The 17,657-nt window shown below is 41.9% G+C and overlaps 1 protein-coding gene across 17 annotated transcripts in view; it reads left to right on the forward strand.

Annotated features, from left to right (window-relative positions):
* Positions 1-17,657, forward strand: part of gek (serine/threonine-protein kinase gek) — a 320,798-nt gene that overhangs the window by 168,074 nt on the left and 135,067 nt on the right. For all 17 annotated transcript variants that reach the window (XM_076204399.1, XM_076204393.1, XM_076204402.1 and 14 more), the window contains 5 exons: positions 3,756-3,922; positions 5,953-6,094; positions 6,994-7,152; positions 12,602-12,726; positions 13,753-14,010. In XM_076204399.1, the coding sequence (XP_076060514.1) occupies positions 3,756-3,922; positions 5,953-6,094; positions 6,994-7,152; positions 12,602-12,726; positions 13,753-14,010 (851 nt within the window). The remainder of the gene's footprint in view (positions 1-3,755; positions 3,923-5,952; positions 6,095-6,993; positions 7,153-12,601; positions 12,727-13,752; positions 14,011-17,657) is intronic.

The following is a 17,657-nucleotide window of genomic DNA, read 5'->3' on the forward strand; positions in this document are numbered from 1 at the left end:
AGAAGGTTGCATGGGCCTTCCACCAGAGAAGAGAATCCTTGACTTCTTCGGTGAGGGAGATGTGTTGTAGGGGTTCTCCCTCTTGCGGGGCCCACTGAGACTTGAGGAGCCACTGTAGCGGTCGCATTCTTTGTCTACTCCTGGGGATTAATTTCTCTATGGAGGCCATATGGCCCAGGAGGATTTGGCATTGTGTCGCCGTTAGGAACCTGGTCGATAGTGCCTGTGCAACTAGAGAAGCGAGATTCTGGATCCCCTTTTCTACTGGGAAGGACTCCATTAGGGAGGAGTCCAGGACCATACCCAGGTACGTGACTCTCTGTCTTGGTAAGAAATCTGACTTTTCTGGGTTGACTACTGCCCAATTTCAGTACAAAGGTTAGGACCATTCTCAGGTGTTCTTGGCATAGCTGGGCGGAATGTGCAAGGATCAGCCAGTTATCCAAGTAACGGAGTAGTTGAATTCCCCTGGAGTGGGACCACGCTGAAACGAGGTTGAACACACTGGAGAAGACTTGGGGTGCTGTGGAAAGTCCGAAGCAGAGGCAGGGGAAGTGGAAGGTGTTGCCCCTGTGGATGATTCTGAGGAATTTCCTGGAGTAGGGATGCACTGGTATGTGGAAATAGGCATCTTGGAGGTCCAGAGACACCATGAAGTCCCCTTCCCTGATAGACGCCCTTACGGACTCTGGGGTGTCCATTCGGAATTTCGTCAGGGAAAGGAACTTGTTGAGTGGAGACAAATAGATGACTGGTCTCCACACCCCTGTTGTCTTTTCTACTAGGAATAGCCTTGCGTAGAACCCTGGATCCGGAGTCGAGACTTCCTCTAAAGCTCCTTTCTGGAGCAGAACGGAGGATTCCTCCGCTAGGGCCCGCCCACGAGCCGAGTCCGGGTGGAAGCTGCTGACTTGGATGGGATAGGGGGAGAGGTTTGGGACAGTGGGAAAGGGAAGACAATAGCCTGTCTTAATGACTTAGTAGGTCCAGTCTTCCGCCCCGGCCTCTTCCCATGCTCTCCAGTAGAGGGAGAGGCAACCCCCTATCTTGTGCGGAGGGGTTGGCGAATTCCTAGGATTCCTGTGGGGGAGTCCGGAGCCTCTATAATGTTTGCGTCTAGGATCTCTAGTCGTAAAGGGACGGGGCTTTCCTGTCTGCCATTTCGACTTGGAGTGGAGGGGTAGGGAATCAGCATGCGGGTTAGAAGGGGGGCTCTCTTCAATGGAGCATAAATTTCTCTGAGGAGGGGATCACTGGGGTCTCTTAGGACGGTGTCTCTCCTGCGGGACTCAATGTTGGCCCAAGACGTTAAGAGGCAGGCCGCTTGATGCTTCAGAGCTCTGCTCGAACTTTCCCATAGAGCCTGGAGGTTGCATTCCCCTTTGGGTTGCAGCCCGGGTAAAAACTCCCTTACTGAAGCCAAGACACGTTCCAGCCAGGAGTGCACCGCGAGAGAGAGAGCCAGGCCCTGAACGAGGTCCCTGGATTCTCTGCCGGAAAGGATGACGTTTCTTCTGAGCAGTGAATCCACGTCTGCTTTGACAAGCTCTGGTAACCGAGCCGGGATCAAGGCTGCTTAAGGTTTGTCCCTGATGGGAAGTAGAAGCGTTTTTGCTGTTCCACTGGAACAGAGCGCCAGCGCGGTTTTTCGGTTGCCCGCTTTGTGAGTGCGTCGGAGGCCTGGTTCATGGCTCGTACCGCTGTGTACTCCATGGGAGTTGGTTTTGTTGTTTGAGAATTGCCCGTCCTGAAGATTTCAGACTCGAACGTGACTTCCACTTCTTGTGGAAGGCTCAGTTGATTAGCTCTCCTAACTTTAGAGAGGATCTCTGAGCAGGAGGGTGTAACAACCATCGGGGATTCCGACTGGGAATCCTGCGAAGTTTGGTAACTTGCCCTCTCATCCCCGGCGCTGTGGACGTCGTCGCCGTCGTAGCTGGCGCCTGTCCGGTCAGCGAGAAACACCGCGTCTGCAACCTCGTCCCTGATCTCTGTCCTCGTGAGCAAAGGTCATGGAAAGTTTACCGTTGATCACCCGGCTCTTCCTACGGTGGGTGTTGTGCGTACTGCGGGATTCCTGAGTAGAAGAGACTAAGGGGCTCTTTGTCTTTGAACCCGGGTTCTTTGTCCGTGCCGGCGTCGAGTTTCCGGGATGCGTCGGGGGCAAGCCGCAAGCGACCACATCCGGGAAAAATGTCATACAGGAGCGGTAGCTAGAGGTGGCCTGAGGCGCATGTCCGTCTATGCTAACCGTCCTGGTTGAAGGAAGAGAGGACAATTTAGCCTGAGAATGACTCGAAGTGGACGTTGTACCACCTTCCTGGCTACTACGCTTTGGAGGAGGGACCGTCGAGTATCCGGGATGGGTCGAGGGCAAGCCGCAAGCGACCTCATCCGGGAAAAACTCGTACAGGAACGGTAGCTAGAGGTGGCCTGAGGCGCATGTCCGTCTACGCTAACCGTCCTGGTTGAAGGAATAGAGGACAACTTAGCCTGAGAATGACTCGAGGTGGACGTTGTACCACTTTCCTGGCTACTACGCTTTGGAGGAGGGACCGTCGAGTTTCCGGGATGGGTCGAGGGCAAGCCGCAAGCGACCTCATCCGGGAAAAATCTCGTACAGGAACGGTAGCTAGAGGTGGCCTGAGGCGCATGTCCGTCTACGCTAACCGTCCTGGTTAAAGGAACAAAGGACAACTTGGCTTCCTGTCTACTACTCCATGGAGGAGGGAGAGAATTTCTCGTCTCCTCTGAAGCCGTAGTCTGCCTTCTCTTGTTTTTGGGGGGTGAAGAGGGAAGCCATTTTCTATGCTTGCGCACCTTTTCCCCTGCATGTGCTTTCCTGTGAACATGAAAGTACATGGAACACTGACTATCATCTCACTGAATGCACGTCTCACACGGGGATGAAGGTGAACACTTAAGAGCTATACACTTGAAACACCAAATGTGAGGATCCACTTGGGCTGGCGGTAAGGGGGGTGAGACAAAGGTATCTCCCTTCGGCGAAGGCACACAACCCATCTTGAACAACAACAATACTGGAACCAGATTCCATACTTACAGTGAAGGGTAGGATACCCGGTGGCGGTTAAGGGAATAATACAGGAAAGGGAGAAGCACTTAATAAATTCCAGGACACAGGATGGCGTAGGGAAAACCCCGATGAAATTGAAGGACGACGAACTCCTTAGCGTCCTGGGAGTGAGCTGGCGACAATCGAAGCGGGTTGCTTGATTTTCGGCCCATACGTAAACATAGAACCGTTGAGTAATTAACGGTTCGCTGCCACGCTAATAATGGAGTTTGACTGAGAATCGGCCCATTAAGGGGGAAACCGATAAAAACTAAACATGTATAGTAGAGAGATGTTAACGCGGTCACTACTGCGAAGAGAATGGTTATAGTGTGCGAGACTTGTGGTGGAGGGCAAGGCCCCCCCCCTTGCCCCAATGGGGCCCCTTACTGAGGATAAGCGTTGCCCAGACCCACAGAATGAGGATTTTAATTTTGCAGTAGAAATATTCGTGCTACGCGAAAGTATCCTATTGTAAGGAGTACCGAAGAGTTTGTATCAGGGAAAAATTAATTTTCCTGCGAAAATTACATTTTTGGATGGGTGTGGGTTTAGAATGGGTGTATGATCTGAGGTCACCCAATTTATAAAGGGGAAAGGGCTTTTTGATGTATGTTTGTATGTACAAGTATGTAGTTATATAAAAAACTCATGATGGATAATTCATGTTTCCAAACAGGCTCGAGTAGAAGAATCAGAAGCAGAAGCAAGTAAAGAACGGAAGCTTCGAGAGCGGTCAGAGGAATACACGAGGAGTTTAGAGGCAGAAATTGAAAAAATACAGCAGCGACCACAGGGTAGAAGCCCATCCATTAATTCCATGGATGCATCTCAGGAAGTTACTCGGTGTGTTATACAAAGGATGTACTTATTTCTATGCAGTGTTACAATACCATTTGAAGTGTTCTTTAAACTTTTCCCTATGACTCATTCACAAATCATAGATTCACAGTCTAATTTACAGATAGATAATATTGATACTATACATTGTAAGGTGAAGCACAGTTGTCTTGTTGATACCATCTAACTCTGTACTGCCTGCCACATATTAAGATTGCCAATGATTAAACCAGGCATTGGATTGCTTTTCTGCCAGTGATTAGGGTGTGTTGGATACCCAGATGGATGAAAGATAAAACCATCATATGGGCATATGAATTCCTTATGCCCATCAAGCCCTATTATGTGTCACTAACCCATGTGGTTGCTGTGCTTGGCATCCCCACAGTGCCTGGAGATGGAAGTCCTACAGGTTATGTGGACTGCCAAGATATTGCAAATGAGGTATAAGCATGTTGAACTAGATCTGGGGTGAACCCCTGATGGGTTTTTCATGTTGGGGCCTAGAATATTCTCTCCTTCTCCAAAGACAAGTGATTGCCCTTTGTACTAACGAGCTTAGGGGTCGTAGAACGGATATAGTGATTCTTTCTGAGGTTTGGAAACCAGGCAGTAGTGAGATCATACAAGAGGTACATGTACCACTGATCAGACTACACCAGTAGAAGGAAAGGAGCTGCATTTATAGGGTTATGTCCTTTATTCTCCATATATATCTAGTTTTGAATTCATAGACTTATGTAGCTGACTACAACATGCTGCTGTTAGGGTTACTCTTGTTGGTGAGTGTGCAATACTAGTGAGGTTGAAATACACTTTGGTCTTCATCATTCTTACTACAGTGTATACTCATACTGAGGTATCTTGACAAACTGGTGTGCATTGAACAGCCCCAAGGTTGAGGAGTGATGTGGTGTTGCATGCAACACTGGAGAATGTAGATGAGCCATGTTTTCAGATTGAATCTATACAGGACCCTGAGGTAGTGAGGTGGCTTTTATGAGAAGGGATAAGGGAGGCATGTCAGGGGAATCACATAGGATGTTGAGGACATTTCAGCACAAATGACTTTTGATCTGCTTACCAAGCTCTGAAAAAACTGCTCCAATGCCGTAACCCAGGCAAGCACAATCCAAACAACCATGGGGAACTAGACTTGGTGGGGTGTAGAGCTTGTATGGCTGAGTACTTCGAACAGTTCTATATGGCTGACCTTTTGAGAGGTCAGATTCCTTTGGCTAGGGTTTGGGTGATGATCTACAGTCCATTGGTAGATGAAACCAGTTACTCTTCTCTCAGAGTGAGGTCAGAAAAAAAGTTGTAAACGGAAGGATAGAAAGTTGGCTGGCATCTGCAACTTGAGCAAGTTGCTGAAAGGTGAGTCTATGATCTATGGAATCCATGTGGTGCTGTCTGCTATTTGGCAGTGTGGTGCCATTCTCAAAAACTGGAAAAAATGGGTTAGTCATTCTAGTTTGGAAGGGGAAGGGGACTGCTTGTCAAGACTGCAACATTTACTATAATATTACATAGCTCAGTGGTTCATTGTGCCAGGGAACTTTCTCACCCATCTGTTGGTGGCACAGTTGTGCTCCCTTATGCTAAGGTAGGTTTCAGATGTCAGAAGAGTCTGCATTCACTGCCAGTAAATCAACAGCTGATTGGGTCCTCATGCTTCATGTTCTTTTGGATCACTGATGCAGAAGTCAGAAGGAATTGCTTGCACCCCATGTTTCAAATATGTTTGACTGCGTGTATTGTGGAATGTTATGTGTTCTATGTATCCATGGTCAGGGTATTGGACAGAGTTGTCTGTAAAGTTGTAGTAGACCATCTATTGGGAACACTAAGGTTGTTGACTTTGCTGATGATACTGTATTACTTGTAAAGTTATTGGTGATCCTGGTCGTAGCCCTTGAATCATTGGCAAGTTTTAAAATAGTAACTTGTTACATTTTCATAGTCTTGCAATATTTTTTATCAATAAATTAAATATACAACCATTCTAACCATTGTATTTGATTGGACTTCCACAGGTTAAAAGCAGAAATTGAAAGGATAGGTGTTGAACATGAAGAGCAGTTACAACAGCAGACTATGAGGCACAATCATGAAATGTCTGCACTCAAGGAGCAGCTGGTTGAGGTCGAGTCCAACAGAAATGCGCTGCAAGCAGAGGTAGGGTGCTTTCTTACCTGTTCTCAACAGTACATACATATGCCAAGGACTTTTTTCCACTTACAAGGGAGGTAGCCAAAGTCAAAAGGCATAATTCCACTCCCATTTCATTCCCACCCACTCCACTCCCATTCACCACCCATCCCTCCCTCCCACTTTTCTTGGGTGCTCCTGGATGATGGCTTATCTCCCATTTTTCTCCATTTTCTTTAACCATCTCCAATCCCCTGCCCATTACCCTAGCATTTACCTTCTGCATCATCCCATCCATGTACACATTGAACAGCCATAGCAATATGACACATCCCTGGCCAAGCTCCACCTTTACTTCAAACCACTTGCTTTCCATTTCTAATTCTAACACAGGCTCTACTACATACATATACCAATGGCTTTTCCCCTCCACACAAGGGAGGTAGGCAAAAAAACAAAGATATAAAATTCACTCATACACATTCCATTCCTACATACTCTACTCCCATTCACCCCCTCCCTCCCCCCATCTCAACTCCTCCTGGATGATGGGTCACCCCTACATCCTGCCCACTGCCCTGGGTTAGAGGCAATATAGCAAGACACAGCACATCTCCTGACTGCTCTTAATAGCTTTCCTCCTATCTCATATGTCTGCAAAACATCCCACAGTGCCGTCCTGTCTACCCTGTCATAAAAATTTTCCAAATTCATATAGGCCCAAAAAACATCCGTACCCTTTGACAAAACTTTCTTACATATCTGTCTTATCATAAAAATCTGATTCACGCAACCAATACCTTTCCTAAACCCACTTTGTTCCTCTCTTAGCCCTTTTGTCAATAATAGAAAGTATAAAACCAAAACTGTTGAGTTTTCATTGCCCTTCATTATGTACATTTTTTTATACCATGATTCCTCAACAGTTAACAATAGTAAATAAGAGAGTGGAGCAACTTCGTGGTGAACTAGAGAGGCGCTCAGAGGAACAGGAAGACTCTGTTACTGAGTTGAAACGAAGGAATGATAGAGAAAAGGCAATGCTGCTAGACGACAACAAGAAATTACTCAGTGATGTGGAAAGGGTAAGTATTTGGTGTATTTACATTATTTATATTAGTATTTTGGAGTGGCTATTAATGACTTGCACATTGTACTACTACTTTCTTAGAGGTGTAGGGAAAGACACATTTTTACCTAGTTGTATTTACCTAGTTATATTTTATGGGATGGGAACTATGTTCATTGTGATCTGTTTTCGTATCTCTCCACATCCAGTTTTTTCTTGAAATCGTGTATAGTTCTGGCATTCACTGTTCCACCGTTCAATTTGTTCCAGAAATTGATCACTCTGTGTGGGAAACTATTCTTTTTCAGGTCTCTTCTGTAACTGTCTTTCTTTAGTTTCTTTTCGTGTTCCCATGCCCCTTACACTTGTGAGTGACACTTATGTATTAGATTGATTCTGTTTTCTTTGTCATGAATTGATGTATACATCTGTCTACAGTATATATCAATAGGATTTTTCCACCTTATGATGGAGGTAGCCAAGAAGCCTTTTTTTGCCCCTTAGAAAGAGGTGATGGTGGACTGGCTGGTGTTTAACATTTGTTTAAGAGAAGATAGTGCAGGAAGACTGGAGGAGAGGAGTGTCTATATAGTTCTACTTTACAAAGGAAAAGAGGACAAGTGTGAATGTAGTAGTTTCAAAGGGATCAATTTGTTAAGTGTAGTTGAGAAGGTTTATGGGAGGGTCTTGATTGAGAGGATTAGGAGAGGAACAGAGGGAATAATTGGTGAGGAACAGTGTGGGTTTAGGACAGGTAGGGGCTGTGTGGATCAGATTTTTGTGGTAAGACAGATATGTGAGAAAGCTATAGGAAAAGGTAAGGATGTTTTTTGGGCCTTTATGGATTTGAAAAAGGCTTATGATAGGGTAGATAGGAAGGCACTGGGAGGAATTGCAGATATATGGGATAGGAGGAAAACTTTTAAGAGCAGTCAAGATTTTTTAGAGAGTTGTAGTGCGTGTGTTAGAATCAGAAATGGAGAGAGTGAGTGGTTTGAGGTAAAGGTGTGACTTTGCCAGGGATGTGTTATATTGCCTTTGCTGTTCAGTTTATACATGAATGGGGTGGTTTGAGAGGTAAATGTAAGGGGAATGGGTCAGGGATTGGAGATGGTTAAAGAAAATGGAAAAAAGTGAGAGATAAGCCAATTGTTGTTTGCTGATGACACTGCAGTTGTAGCAGGATCAGAGTAAGGATTAAGGAAGTTAGTGACTGAGTTTGGGAAAGTGTGTAAAAGAAGGAAGTTGAAGATAAATGCAGGTAAAAGTAATGTGATGAGATGTACAAGGGGAGAAAGTGGTAGCAGACTGGAAGTAAGTATTAAGGAAGAGAGACTGGAGGAAGTGGATGGTTTAAGATACTTGGGTGCGAATGTGGCAGGAAAGGGAGGAGTGTAGGTGGAGGTAGAATATAGCTTGAGAGAAGCAAGTAAATGCCTTGGTGGATTAAAAAGTGTAATGAGAAATAGACATTTCGTAATGGATGATAAAAGGAGATTGTATAATGGAGTGATTGTGCTGATATCACTGTATGTGGCAGAAACATGGAACATAAAAGAGGAGGAGTTTGAATGTGTTTGAGATAAGGTTCCTGAGAAGTATGATAGGGGTTAATATGCTGGATAGAGTGAGAAACGAGGAGGTGAGGAGGAGAGTGGAGGCAGAAAGGGAGTTGGGAAATAGGGTTGATGAAAGAGTATTGAGATGGTTGGGATACATGGAAAAAATAAGTGAAGAAAGATTAGTAAAAGAGGTGTTAAGGAGTGAACATGATAGGATGACCAAAAGCGGGTCACTATGAGCATAGCTCTCTTCCCGTAAAATACAACTAGGTAAGGACGAGATGGATGGATGAGATAAAAGGGGCATTGGGAAAGAGTGGAATGTCTGTTGGGGAAGGATGGGAGAAGACAGAAAATAGAGGTGAGTGGAGAATGGTTGTGTATGGATGTTTTCGGCTGCCTCTCTTGTAAGAGGGAAAAAGCCTAGTATTTACCTAGTTGTATTATTCAGGAAGGGAGCTATGCTTGTAGGGACCCGTCTTTTTATCTTTCAGCATCTAGTTTGTTCTTAAATTCTTGTATGATTTTGTACATACTATTTCATCCAATTTGTTCTAGACACCACCCACTCTGTGTGGGATTTTTTTTTTTTTTTTTTTTTTTTTTTTCAGATCTATAACTATCCTTTTTGAGTTTCTTTTCATGTCCTCTTGTTTTTCTTTTATTCCACTTTCATAAATCTTCTCTGTCAAGGATTTCCATGCCTTTCATGACTCTGTAAATGGCCAATAGATCTCCTCTTTCTCTTCTTTGTTCCAGGGTTGGTAGTTCCAGTTTGGAAAGTCTTTGTTCATATGTCAATTTTGAAAGTGTTGGTGCCATTTTTTTCATTACTCTTTGGCTTCTTTCTAATTTCTTTATATTCTTTTTAGTACTGGGTGCCCATAGTGATGCAATGCACTCCAATCTTGGTCTTATCAGTGTGACAAATATTTTCTTTACTATTACCTCACCCAAGTAGTTAAAGGCCACCTTTATTGATCTTAGTAAATTGTAGGTTTCTCCAACTATTTTGTTAATATGCTTGTCTGGTGACATGTCTTTGTTAATAATTACTCCTAGGTCCTTTTCCAAGCTAACTTTTTTTTACTTTGTACCAATTTTATATTGCCCTGATATTCTATTTTTAGTTATGGGAGGATCTTGAGAGGATTAAGAGAGGAACAGAGGGAGTAATTGGCGGGGAACAGTGGATTTAAGACAGGTAGAGGTTGTGTAGATCAGATTTTTGTGGTAAGACAGATATGTGAAAAAGCTATAGGAAAAGGTAAGGATGTTTTTTGGGCTTTTATGGACTTGGAAAAGGCTTTCGACAGGGTAGACAGGAAGGCACTGTGGGAGGTTATGCAGATATTCGGGATAGGAGGAAAGCTTCTAGCTGTCAAGAGTTTTTACAAGAGTAGTAGAGCATGTGTCAGGATTAGAAATGGAGAGAGTGAGTGGTTCGAGGTAAAGGTGTGACTTCGTCAGGGATGTGTTATGTCGCCCTGGCTGTTCAACTTATACATGGATGGGGTGGTACAAGAGGTAAATGGAAGGGTGGTGGGTCAGGGATTGGAGATGTTTAAAGAAAATGGAGAAAAGTGGGAGGTGAGCCAGCTGTTGTTTGTGGACACTGCGCTTGTAGCAGGGTCAGAGGAGGGATTGAGGAAATTGGTGACAGAGTTTGGGAGAGTGTGTGAAAGATTAAAGTTGAAGATAAATGTGGGTAAAAGTAAGGTGATGAGATGTACAAGGGGTGAAAGTGGCAGCAGACTGGAAGTGAACATTAAGGGAGAGTGACTGGAGGAAGTGGATAGTTTTAGATACTTGGGTGCAAATGCGGCAGGAAAGGGTGGAGTGGAGGTAGAGGTAGAATATAGATTGAGAGAAGCAAGTAAATGCCTTGGTGGATTAAAAAGTGTAATGAGGAATAGACATTTGGGAATGGATGCTAAGAGGAGACTGTATGATGGAGTGATTGTGCCAACAGCACTATATAGGGCAGAAACATGGAACATAAGAGAGGAAGAGAGAAGGAGTTTGAATGTGTTTGAGATGAGGTGTCTGAGAAGTATGATAGGGGTTACTAGGCTAGATAGAGTGAGAAATGAGAAGGTGAGGAGAAGAACAGGGGTGGAAATGGAGTTGGGAGGTAGGGCTGATGAAAGAGTATTAGGATGGTTTGGACACATGGAAAGAATGAGTGAAGAAAGACTAGTAAAAGAGGTATGGAAGGCAGATGTGGAGGGAGTGAACATGAAGGGGTGTCCTAGGATGAGATGGATGGATGGGGTGAAGGGGCTTTGGGGAAGAGGGGAATGTCTGTTGAGGAAGGATGGGAGAGGACAGAAGATAGGGGTGAATGGAGAATGGTTGTATATGGATGATGTTGAGATGCATTAGTTGGATGGAGGGTGAGTTAGTATGTGTGAGAAAAATTTGATGCAGCCCGAAGGGATTTCTCCCTGTCTTCTCCTTTTCTGCATGGGGGGACGGAGAGGGGGGTCACCAATTTAATGAAGCGGCCAAGTAAATCGAACAAGTGAAGTTGGGATACACGAGGTAGTTTGTGATGACGTCACGACTTCACCTGTTCGATTTACTTCACGGGTGTCGGCTACGACACACTTAATATCAAGAGTAAATGCCATAATTAAATACACTTGTGAATGCACTATAATGTAAAAAATTAGGGCAGGGTGTGAATTAGGCTGTGCTAACATATCATACTGATCTGAATGGTTATTTCGGAAATATGAGCGAAAAACGATGGGTCAAAGCCGCTGAAATACTTAGTAGTTTGCTTTTAAACTCATGAATGGTTTTTGTGCACACCAATTCCTTTTCCAGTTTGTTCCAAGTGTCTACCACTCAATGTGGAAAACTGTTTTTCTTCAGATCTCTTCTGTAGCTATGTTTTTTTTATTTTCTTTCCATGTCCTCTTGTGCTTCTCCTGTCCCAGTTTAACAAGTCCTCTCTATCAAGTATTTCTGTGCCTTTCATGAATCTGTAGATGGTCAATAGGTCATCTCTCTTCTTTGCTCCAGAGTCAGTAAATCTAGTTTAGCCAATCTCTCCTCATATGATAAGTTTGCGAGTGCATGTGCCAATTTTGTTGCTCTCTGGATTCTATTTTCTTTATTTTCTTTTTGGTACTGGGTGACCACAATGTTGCCGCATATTCTAGTCTAGGCCTTATCAGTGTGACCAATATTTTTAAAATCATTTCTTCATCCAAATATGTAAATGCCACTTTTATTGATCTTAGCAAGTTGTAGGATTCTCCAACAATTTTGTTTATCTGTTTGTCATAGGACAAGTCGTTGGAGATAATTACACCCAAATCTTTTTCGGATCTCTCCTTCTCTACCTCCTTGGTTCCAATTCTGTATTGTCCTGATATTCTGTTTTTGCTTTTTCCAAACTCCATTATGCTACACTTCTTGATATTGAAGTTCACCTCCCATTTCTGACTCCAGTTCCATACTGCAGTGATTCGCAATCCTCTTCAGTTTTTACTTTCATTAACAGCTTGGCATCATCAGCAAAGAAGCTCATGTAACATTTCACATCATCATCCATGTCATTCACATAAATAGCAAACATTATTGGAGCTAGTACAGATCCTTGCAGTACTCCACTGATCACCTCTTTCCAATCTGAATATTTTTCTCTGAGCACTACTCTCATCTTTCTACCAATCAGGAAGTCCTCCATCCATTTTAGTTTGAGTTTTTTAAATAATTTTTTGTGTGGTACTTTGTCAAAAGCTTTTTGTAAGTGTATGTATAAAGAGGTGGGGGTGGCCTAGGTAACCATACACCCACCCTACACCCATCTCACTCATGTCATGTAAGTTAGGGGGAGTTTTAAAACACTGAAATGATGTAACCTAACATATTTTTTTCTTTGCATTTTAGTTATCAGAAAATGTAAACAGACTCCAGAATGAACGGCGATCGCTCGAAGATGAGTACGAAGACTTCCGAAACAAGAAGGAATCCATTGCACAATGGGAAGCTCAGATAACAGAAATCATTCAGTGGTAGGTTGTGTAATGGGTGATGAAGATTTTTGTTATTAAATGGTAGTATGATATAGCTTAGATTTTTTTAAGTAGTTGATGCTAGTAACAAAATGAGTTAGAGAATGTTAGCTTTTTTTTTTTTTATTGTTGTCATACTTATATTAAGGCAGTGATGTTACTGTAGGATGATTTAGAATATTAGCAATTTATATTTCTCTTGCTTGTATGAGATTCTGATGATTCTTGTACACAATAATTGTTTTAAAACTTGATTAAGTTGCTTAATTGAAGTAGTACATAGAGGTAATGTAATGACATTTTGCATAAACAATTAGCATGTAATGGGTTCTAGCAATAAAGATAGGATATTCTCCAGGAAGACTGTTGATTCTTTTGAGGAGGTCCAGTTATTGGGATTCTAAGTTTTCAAGGCAGCATGAGATTTGTCATTGTTGCTGCCCATCAGTACTGTCATAAACATTCACGAGTCTAGTAAAGTATAGAAAACTGGGAAAAACTGTTAATTTGGCTGTATGGCTGAGAATATAATGTTACATCATTATTTAAAATCCCATCATTTAGATATATTGTTGCAATTACTGCCCTGTAATTTTATAGAGAGAGCAGGACTCACACTGAATATGGTCTTGATCAGTGAAGACCCTGATGAAACACAAAGGCAAAAGCCGACAAGACTGTGAGAATCAACACCGTGTGAGATCGAAACCTTTATTCAATAAAGGTTTCGATCTCACATGGTGTTGATTCTCACAGTGAAGACCCTCTTCGGGCAGGTTCTGCTCCTTTGCAGAGTTAAAATTTTAAGACCTTGGCCAAAACAAGTTATGACTGTATGGAAGGGGTTAACCCTTTGATGGCTCCAGATGTTTTCTGAAGCTGAATAAAATGACCGGTTTGCAGCCAAAATAAACCAAGTCAAATATGGGCACCAAAGGGTGACTTTTACTTGAAAAGGGTGTAGACAAGTTCTGTTTAATGGTGGCTGGTGATATTAACATTGTTATTTTTCATTTGGTGTACCAGGGTTAGTGATGAGAAAGATGCCCGGGGATATCTACAGGCTCTTGCCACACGGATGACAGAAGAGCTAGAATCTTTGAAGGGTTCAGGAGTTGTTGCCTCAGCACCTCAAGAGAAGAACTGGCGAAACAGAAGGTCACAGAAGTTGGATAAGATGGAACTGCTAAATCTACAGTCCTCCCTGAACTCAGAGATTCAGGCCAAACAAGTCATTTCTGAAGAGTTGAGCAAAGTGCGGGCTGACTTAGTTGGGGCCCAAAAGTAAGTATTAACTGAAGAACTCTACTATTAAGTATGAACAAATGTACAAAATAATGCTTGGGGGTGAGGCTTGGATGATGCATGCAAGAGAGAAAAGTTTTGTAGAGACATTGGAAAGGAGATACTTCAGGGCTTTGTTTGGAGTCGGTTAATCTGTTGCCCCAGACCTCTCTTACAGGTCATCTACATCTCCCAGGCAACTGGCAACAACCATAAAATTGACCTATAAGTGACTTAAGGGGACCCCCTGCCCAAAATCTTTTTTTCTGAAGGATCTTGCTGATTTTTTCTGTGTGATATCTAGGTCTAAGGAGACCTTCACAGCATGAGTTTTATTCAGATCTGACGAGTAGTTTTTTTTTTTAATAAAAAACGTAAAAAATACCATATTTTTGGGCTTTCAAATCCTATCTCCTCTTACAATTTTTATTCGATGTCTTTCATTTTACAGCATAAGAATCTTCTACATATATAAAAAAACAAAATAGAAAGCTTTTTTTAATATCTTTGTTTAACGCCGAGGAAAAAATATATAAAAAACATTATCGAAAAAACAAAATTTTGACTTTGACACGTTATTATAAAAATTATTTAACATATGCAAAAAAACTCTATTTTATTTTTTGTCATTTATCTAGCTATTAATAGAGACCTCATATGCAAAAATCGGTTGAAAATTGAGGGAGGAGATAGACTTTGAGTATCAAAAACTTACATTTTTCAGAAATGAGTGTTAAAGTTTTTTTTTTCCTTAGTTTGACTAAATTTTACATTGGACCTCCTAAGACCCATTGAAAACAGGTTCCATTGTATTTTCATGATGATTTTGCATCTTTCAAGTAACTCAGGTACTTTGTACCCTCCTACAGTGTAGGATATTATTCACTCAAAGTGAGGGTCTCATAAGCCGCCACCTCACTCTTTGTCGCAAAGTTTGAGTTCTTGGTCTAGAATGACCCAGCAAGGTAGTCTGATTGCTGGGATTCAGCTCTCTTTCTTTTCTTGGGTTTCCTGTCTGGTGTTGGAACAGGCTCTTGCTGCATCAGGGACATCACTGTGAGGTTTGAGACTCTAAACCCAAGGTGTTGCAACAAGGAGGCATCCTTGTAGCCACTTGTTAGCAAACAGTTGTTTGCGTAGAGACAACTTGTCTGATATAGGTGTAGAGGACAGAGGATCAGGTGCTGAGGATGTGGATGTAGATGGAAGGGAGAGAGAGCTGCTGGAGGGAGTACTAGTGGTGGTGGCGGAGGTGGTGATAACAAAGTTGATGCTGGGGTTCTTTCTTTCTCCCCTTGAGTTGCTAATGTAGACGTTCTTATCTTCTGCAAGTGTGCCTTTTGTTTGGATAGCTTAGGCATTGCTAATATCTTCAAATATCTCTTCACTGAAAAATAGATGCGAATTTCACACGGCAAATTAGTGAATGCGGCAAGCTAACGTGTACATGTCCTTTACTTTGTAAGGCTCAGGCCACTGCCAGTCGTGCAGGCTGAACTTCCTCACACCACATACTCACGTGCATGCCGGACGTAAGAGAAAACTTTATGAGAGTATCAAATGCAAAAAAATAGGGTAAAATATGGTCAAAACCTATGTAAACAATGGTCGTGCGCAGCATATGGCTGCCGGGGGGAGGGAGGGTAGGCCCTTTAAACCCTTTAAAAATGGCGGTACACTTTACCAGCATCTAGAGCAAGATCCCTACTATGTATTTATGCAATAAAAAAAAAAAAAAAAAAAATCGAATTTTTCTTAAATCTGGGGGCGGGGGGGGTCCCCTTAAGGAAGAGATATTTTGTTGTTGTCTGGGCAAGGCTAGGATGGAGCACTAGAATGTGTTTGGTGTCTTTTGGGTGAGGCCTAGGTGATGAGTGCAATAGAGAAATAATGTGGAGGAAGTGGAAATGAAGTCCTTGAGGGTTATGAATAAAGTTATGAAAATTGATTGAGTAAGGAACAGTAGAATTTTTGAATGGACTAGAGTTCAGATAGAATATGGTAAAAAGAGTAAGACAGATAATCTGAAATGGTTAGGTCGGTGAGGATGAATGAGAAGGCATACCCTTTAAGAATTCATGGTGCTGGGAGTGAGAGCAAGGGTTAGACCAAGGAAAAGTTGGGTAGATGGGTTGGATGAAGGTGGCACCATCTTTGTCATTGCTCTTTGAATTCTTTCTAGTTTCTTTATGTATTTTTTAGAACTAGTCTTGTGGGGCTCCACTTACCGTATCTTCCCAATTTGAGTTCTTGTCTCTAAGTACCACCCTTATTTTTCTCCCGTTCAAGAAATCTTTAATCCATTCCAATAACTTTCCTTGTATTCCACCTATTATTTCAATTTTTCTTTGTAGCTTTTTGTGTGGTAATTTGACAAAAGCCTTTTGTAAGTCCAAGAAAGCACAATCTGCCCATCTGTCTCTTGTATTATTTCTATTAATCTTGAGTAAAAGCATATTAAGTTTGTGGTACATGATCTTCCACTTCTAAAACCAAATTGTTTAGGATTTAGTATTTTGTTCTCTTCCAAGTGTTTAATCCATTTATTCCTAATAACTTTTTTCCATATTTTTGCTACTGGGCTTGTAAGGGATACCAGTCTATAGTTTGTTGGATATTTTTTGTCTCCTCCTTTGTATATTGGTACAATATTTGCATTTTTCCAATCTTGTGGTACTTTTCCTTCTTTGAGTGAGAAGTCAATTATCTTGTGTATTTTGTCCATTAGTTCATCTATACATTCTCTCAATATCCAGTTCGCAATTCCATCCGGCCCGTGTGACTTTCTGATGTCAAGGTTTTTTATTTGGTCCCTTATTTCTTTCTGTGTCACCATTATTTCTTTCATTTTGGGGGATCTTCCTCGCTGTCCTTCCTCCCAATTTTGTGAGCTTTCAATTGTAAATACAGACATAAAATGCCTGATCATAACCTCAGCCATTTCTACATCAACTATATATTCTTTATTTCCTTCGCGCAGTTTCACTATTTCATGTTTGTCTTTTAGTTTATCATTTACATATCTGTGAAATAGTTTAGGTTGGTCTTTGCATTTATATATTATACCTTTTTATAGTTTCTTTTTTCCTCCTTGTGTATATCTACATATTCGTTTCTCAGTTTGATGTGTGTTTGCCATTTGGTCATATTTTTTTTTTTCCATCTTTTCCAGGCTTTGTCTCTTCTATCTTTAGCATCACTACACTTTTTGTTATACCAACACTTTATCCACCATGTCTCACACCCAGCTTTCCTTTTCTTTGATTACCTTAATTAATGTTTCTTTTGCATTCTTCCCTACCTGCTGTTGTACTATTTCTTTGAAAGAGATATTTTGATTTTCATGTTCCTGTTTCCACTGAATTTTTATTTCAAGGAGATTCATCTCTGATTCTCCCACTTTTTCGGTCACTGCTTGTATTTGCTCTTTGACCTCTTTCTTCAGTTCTTCATTTTTGTTTCTATCCTTGTTTTCCTTTCTTTCCTTCTCTCTTTTAATCATACTTAATTCACTTTTTAGATCATTTGACTGATTATTTCCTCGTTAGTTAACATAAATTTGCCATTTCTTTGTGCAAGGCTCTGTAATCTATTTTTAAATCTATTAATTTGTCCATCAATTCGTTAATGTCTTGATTCCTTTGTAC

The sequence above is a fragment of the Oratosquilla oratoria genome, chromosome 21 (assembly GCF_046742065.1).
Source record: "Oratosquilla oratoria isolate Oo_2021 chromosome 21, ASM4674206v1, whole genome shotgun sequence".
Classification (NCBI taxonomy): Eukaryota; Metazoa; Arthropoda; class Malacostraca; order Stomatopoda; family Squillidae; genus Oratosquilla; species Oratosquilla oratoria.